Source organism: Limulus polyphemus, unplaced genomic scaffold, assembly GCF_000517525.1.
Source record: "Limulus polyphemus unplaced genomic scaffold, Limulus_polyphemus-2.1.2 Scaffold102, whole genome shotgun sequence".
Taxonomy (NCBI): Eukaryota; Metazoa; Arthropoda; class Merostomata; order Xiphosura; family Limulidae; genus Limulus; species Limulus polyphemus.
The window spans coordinates 636,719-643,752 of record NW_013665712.1 but is presented as its reverse complement, the minus strand read 5'-3'; the positions used below and the strand labels follow the sequence as shown (position 1 = coordinate 643,752).

The 7,034-nt window shown below is 28.6% G+C and overlaps 1 protein-coding gene across 2 annotated transcripts in view; it reads right to left on the bottom strand.

Moving 5' to 3' along the window:
* Positions 1–206: 206 nt before the first annotated feature.
* Positions 207–7,034, bottom strand: part of LOC106470170 (cAMP-dependent protein kinase type II regulatory subunit-like) — a 95,645-nt gene continuing 88,817 nt past the window's right edge. For both annotated transcript variants that reach the window (XM_013930702.2, XM_022399580.1), the window contains exons 10-13: positions 4,652–4,717; positions 3,907–3,958; positions 3,326–3,397; positions 207–1,875 (exon numbers count right to left, since the gene is read on the bottom strand). In XM_013930702.2, coding sequence (XP_013786156.2) covers positions 1,745–1,875; positions 3,326–3,397; positions 3,907–3,958; positions 4,652–4,717 — 321 coding nt within the window. In that variant the 3' untranslated portion in view covers positions 207–1,744. The remainder of the gene's footprint in view (positions 1,876–3,325; positions 3,398–3,906; positions 3,959–4,651; positions 4,718–7,034) is intronic.

The window sequence follows — 7,034 nt, the reverse complement described above, 5'->3', positions numbered from 1 at the left end:
GATTCGAACCCGTAACCTGCAGATTGCAAGTTGAGTGCCCTAACCACCTGGCCATGCCAAACCTATTTCTTAAAGATAGATAGTGCAAAACAATGAATAAAATGTAAGATGTTAACTTAAAGCATGTTATTAGTGAATCTTTAAACAAAAGTCTAGTTTTTACAACTTCTGCTGTAAATGAAATAATATAAGCGTTGTTTCTTTTGGAACACTACTTTTATTTCTTACAGAGAATCCATAAATCGTCTAGTTAAAGAGCAACCACATAAGAATGACTGGTCAATAAAAAAGTTACAACCCTACATATGGTGTGCCATTTTCAGTAGAAAATATTGGCACTAACAACAAAACACTAGTTTTTGTAAACTAACAAATAACTTTTATCTGTGCTAAAAACAAACATACACAAACTAAACTTTTTCGAATGTAAGAAATGCCATTTTGTGGCATATTAAATAACAAGAAACTTGAGGGCAAAATGCCTCGGCTCCACATGAATACAACACTAGTTATTCAGGTAATAAATGTTTGTTACACACAAATAAATTACAAGAAAAACCCTAACATAAGAATATTATGTAAACACTGTAAAAATCAACACAAACTAAAACTACTGCTACATAACAAAAGAAACTGAAGAAAATAATTACAGATAATTAGTTTAATGCTAATATATGTATATGGAAATAAGCAAGGTGCAATTCAGCATTAATATCACAACATTTAAAGTATATAGACCTTTACTGAACAACCAAATAATAGAAACCGGTACAGGCTGACACAAGGGTAACATACCTGCATATCACATTGCTTGTAATGGACATTTTGATATCTTACTTATGAAAACAACCAGAAGTTCACATGAACTGCAATGAAACATTAAGGAAACATAGAAATACATATTACATATATATCTATATTCAAACATATCCAACACATCCTACTGACAATTCTGGATAAAATGGAAACTACAAGAATGGTTAATTTAACTATTCATAAAAGTTACCGCTAACATAAAATCAACATAAGTATTGTACTTTTTTCCCTTAAAAAGTCAGATTTTGTCCGAGTACGAGTTTTTCAAAACTCCTATATAAATTTCAGTATTTTGTGGACACCAGTAATTCATGAAAAACTAGTGGCAAATGTGCTATGTTAAATAATAATAATGAAAAAAAAAAAAGGCATTCAAAATGCTTACCTAAATAAGGTGTATTCAGGTCAGAAAAACATGAAACTTTATACAGCTATTTGTTTATGAATAAATGTTACTCAACAAAATTTAGTATCATCAGGAAACTGATGAAATGAATAATATTATGCAAAGTGATCTACTGATTAATATTTCTCTAAACCTATTATATCTTAACACTGAATTTCCCAACATTTCAACTTTTGTGAACGTTTTTTGAGGAATTATATATAAATTTTATTCTAGCAAATTTTAAGATATTACAGCTTTTTTGATTAGTACACATACTACTATAAAACATTAGTTGTGTATGAGTATACTATTTTGCACCAGTACTAAAAATGCTTACTTTAAATGTATTAAGTGAGTAACCGCTGTTGATAGGCTAGTCATTGTACATCTGATTCTGTTAAGATACATTTACATTTGGTGTCTTTACATACACATGGAAATCATTCTGTGAGTTTAAGCCAGCTGATATACAGCTTAGATGGTGACTAGGGTTGACTCTGGTTCTAGAAACACTGAAAGAACAACATTTACGGGAAACATTCACCGCAGGTCACTTATATTTGCCTTTGAACCAAAGATTTTGATAAGCTGCTCATCATATTCTTCTATGTTGCGCTTCATAATGTTCATACAAGGACCTAACAATCGTTCGAAGGCAAGCACGTCCAAAACTGAAAATAAATTTATTATTGTAAGTTGAAATTATTGTTACAAAAGCCTGAAGGACTACAGTACCTTACGTACTTCCTTTTCTTTTTTTTTATCAACTGTTATACATTTTTAAGTAATTATTTTAAAATAATTTTGAATTCTAAAATCTTTTAAAACACATTAATATATAAACATGCAAATTTTAGTATATTTTCTGATACTTGTACTTTTCAGATTACACTCTTGATCAAGATTATTTTAACTCAAAAGAAGACAATGTTATTGGACATTATGTTCTTTCAAACACCCTTACTTGTACTTTTCAGATTACACTCTTGATCAAGATTTTTTTAACTCAAAAGAAGACAATGTTATTGGACATCATGTTTGTTCAAACACCCTTACTTGTACTTTTAAGATTACACTCGTGATGAAGATCTTTTTTTAAGCTCAAACGAAGACATCATGTTTTTTCAATTATAAAGTGGAAATTTAAAACATCAGTGAAGAAACTAATGGAGTTTAAAACTCTGAAAAACTTAATAAACCTATGAGTTCCTTAAACCTGAGTAGATGCTGACAGTGTCCAGCCAAAAATCTTGATTTACCCATCAGACAGTGATAACATTTAATTCTCTTTGGCTGATAAATAATTAAAACCATGTTATTACCCACAAAATGAAATTTTATAAGGTATGGTGATAACTATTAGGAAATCGTGAAAATAATTCTGGCAGAACGTGTAAAAAATTACAGGTTTAAAAAGTTAATCACTATGCAGATGACAATGGATGAGTTGATGAAACATGAATTGTTTTTGATAGAAATTTTAAAATACTGAACTGGCTCCAACTGTTTTTTTTATAAAGTTTCACAAAATTGGATAAATACTCTCAGTTAGTAAGAAACAATTCAACTGCAGACCTTGCATAGTAAAATATATATATATATATATATATATTAGTTTTAACAAACTAATATGTATGCCAATAAAGTTAGTACTGGTGTATTAATTATATGTAGCTTGATAGCAAGTTGTTAAGACAAGTAAAAGTTTTTAGTATAACAGGTAATGTGTATTTTTGGCTTCACAAATTACAAAAATTGAATTTATAATTTTTACAAACCTTCTTAGATATTTTTAGTGATCCAATTAAATCTATACACATGCTTCTCAAGTTCTTGGACTATACATATCTATATGTTATGTTTGTGATAACTTACATCATGTTAGAAATGCACAATCTTTTTCACAATGAAAACTTGAGAATAGCAATCCTTAAATTTCATAATAATTAAAAAAACAAGTTAATCTTAACAAGTCCCTTTCTTTAATATCAGTTTCTAAAGCTGGTTATGTTACAATACCTAAAATCTTACTGAATCTTTTTTTTTTCACATGTCGCTGAAAAAACAAGTTTAATGGTGTTTAATGCCAAAAGTAGTGAACACAATATATCTGTTACTTACATGCTAATTTCACATTTTTTCCTACTGCATAAGCAGAAGCTGCTCGAGGCTTATGTGTAACAAGAGCCAATTCTGTAAATATGAATTATTTTGTTAAAAAAAAAAAAAAAAAAAAAAGAAAAGTAGCAAAAAAAAATTGAATATAAAGTCGAGTTTGTTGAGATAATTAATAAAAAGGTGTAATAACAATAACATTCCATCAGTTTGTAGCTTGCAAGACAAGAAACATTCAACATTAGCATACAATTTGGAAAACATGTTAAATACGGCTCAGAAAGAAAACTTACATTTTATTAATTTCATAATTTTTGAGAAATATACCGTAAGCAAAATTAGGTATTGAATGATATCAACAGAGGAAATAATATATATTTTTCTTTTCTTTTTAACGGTAAAGTTTAAGTTTTCATTAAATCCTTAAAATTTATCATAAAAAAGTATTTTAAAAAAACAATTCAAAAATGTTTCAGTGAAATACTTTTTTTAAATTCTCTAAGCTTATGAAAATTCCTTTCCACACAGACATTTCTGGAAAGGGAGTGAACAACTTCGATCATAATAAATTTTTTTTTTGGTCTTACCACCAAAATATTGGCCTTTACTCAACTTCAATAGTTCCTTTTCTTCTCCAGACTGAGAAGCAGAAAAAAAATGTTGGAAATTATAACATTTTTGAGCTATAATATTTACATTTTGTCAGTTTTTAATATCATCAACAGAAAATGTTATGTAAAATTAGTTTTCTGTTATATTAGCAGGTAATATGTTATGACGAAAAACCTATATTTTTAATATAATCAAGTTATAACACATAACGTGAAAAACATATCACACTCTACATCCTATATGATATAGCATGAAACTACACTTGGCTGATCAATTCAAATACTGATTTAATCTGAGCATATATATACACATAATACTAGAAAAAAAATAAAGCAATTAATAAATAAATATAAATGATTCACTAAAGAGATATTTGATTTAACAGCTTCAGTTATTTTAAAAAGTTTTAAGTACTAATGCTCATATCTCAAATGAACATAATGAATTCAAAATAATATACTTAATCTGATAAAATAGATTAAACCATTAGGACTCTTAATGTGAGTTTTGTCACATAAAAAATATCTGCAATGGATAGGATAACATTTCAAAGCCATTTAGGTTATCCACATCAGTGTGGCTAAGAGTATAATGAATCAACACATATAACTACAAGTGAACCATCTTTCGCTGGTCATAGAAATACAAATTAAATATAAGTCTAAAACAACTTTAACATGAAAGTTATGTAACACACTGTATACATAAACCAGTTCTTACCTCATTTGTCATCACAATTCGAACAGTGCCATTCTCAACAAAGTACATTCCATCACCTTCTTCACCCTATATATTATATATATATATAAAGAAATAATGTATGTCAAAATGTGAGAAAGCTAGACCACTTTTACATGTATGTAGATTAAAAAGTACTCTCAAAGTTATAATTACAGGTCTACAGATATGAAGATACTATATATTTTGTATCATTATGATTTAGGGCAAAATATCCAAGTTTTTGTTGTTTTTGTACTTATTTTTATGTAGGTTTAAAGTTATTTAATTCCTAAGAATTAGTTGAGAATTTAGTGACTCAAGTTTCAAGTCAACAAGTTGTATTTTCATAAAGCACAATAATTTAGCTTTATTATGAGATAAGGTCCAAATAATATGTGGTATCATTAAACTCACATTCTACCTTTCCACATGTGGCAAAAACAAAAACCAGTTTTAAAATACGATATTTACAAAGAAAGACTAGCTCTAAGAATAGATTTGTTTGTATGTTTGGATATTTGCACAAAGCTACATAATGGCCATTCCTAATTTGGAACTGAAAGACTAAAGGGATGGCAGCTAGCCAACAGCACCCACTACAAGCTTTTGGGCTACCCTAATTGAATAATGCACCCATAGCTACAGTATGAAGAATAATTAACTTGGAGTAGAATATGGGCCATGAACCCTTTGAATTTATGTTAACTACCTGGCCATTCCCAGTACTTTAAGAATAGGAGATGGATCAACGTTAAAGATCCTGTGAAAATGAGTCAATGTTCGGAATTATCAAACTGTAATTATGTACATGGAATCAGTCATTAAAGTCTTTGAACATTAGCTTTTAAAGAGCTATTAACTTTTACTATGCCAGGTGTATGAAAATCCAAACCACAATTCTATACTTAGATGTATTTTATACATACAGAATGAAGTTCCACCAATATTTCTTTGATACCAATCTTATAGTGGATATATTTTATTATAAGACCACTTTCAGGCACTACATGAAAAAAAAAGAGAGAAGGGTATCATTTATATTTTATGTACAATGATTTTAGTGTGTCTGTGACAGCCATTAGAGACATAATACATTGATCTAACGTGTTGCCAAACAAGCTAAACATAGCATAGTTTTCTATCACATGATCCAAGTCAAAATTTCAAATATGCATGGAATTGATGCATTATGGCTATGTACATTGGCAATAGGGAGAGTCACAATGTATTAACCTAACGTGTTGTGAAGGATAATTACAGGTTGAAACGATTCAATACGTCATGGCTTGCCATATATGTCTAACACACATATTGGAAAAATGGGATAAGGAGAGAAGTTGCTAGTCTACTGAATACGAAACATAAAGTGCTTGAATGTGCATGGAAGACTTCTGATCAGCATAGAGATTTTGCAAGTTTTATTTTTAATGTATCATTAACTGTTTAGCATGTTAGCTAGGCTATTGAATAATGTATTCAAACTAAGCTGAAAACAGACAAGTAATTTATTAGTAGATAAAAGAAAATCAAAGCAAGATAACAAAGGTAAAAAATGATGAAATGAAAATTTAAGTTCATATGTTTGTATTTTTGAAACATTAATGATAATTCTTCATTTTTATCCTCAATAAATGTGAACTTTGTGTGAATCTTTTATGTGCAAACTCTTCTTTCAATATTATGCATTTTATGATTTTATTACACAACAATATACAGATTTCTTTTTCAATCATTTAATATACTGATTGTTTTTAATATTTGTATTTCTTAACAACAACAACAAAATTATTTTTATGTAGTTGCTTGTGACTGAGTTGCTGGAGTCCATGTTTAATTTTTTTTTTCTAATGTAAAATATGTGTATTAGACACTGTGGGGGAAAAACACAATAAAGAAATATATGGGGTTGTAAAAGCTATTAGAACATAACTATGTGAACTACTAGCAAAAAAAAAAAGATGAAGATTGAAGAAAATTTAAATCAGTCTAAACATTTGCAAATAATGTGTATTCCATGAGAAAAGCAAATAAAATGGTTGATACTTTATGACTGTTAGGTTGCAGTTGTGTATTTGATAGCTTAATTAGGTATAAAAGAAACTATTCACTGTAATGGCTGGAGACGGCTTAAATGGGTAATGAAGAATAACTTTAATATAAGTTTAACATGACAGCAAATGTACAACGTTTCGACTTATATTAAAGTTATTCTTCATTACCCATTTAAGCCGTCTCCAGCCATTATTAATAAATTGTAATATTTTATGTTGTTTTTAATAAGCTGAACTTTATTCACCTGGTACGTGAATTTGGGATTAACTCAACAATAAATTGTAATATTTTTATGTTGTTTTTAATAAGCTGAACTTTATTCACCTGGTAC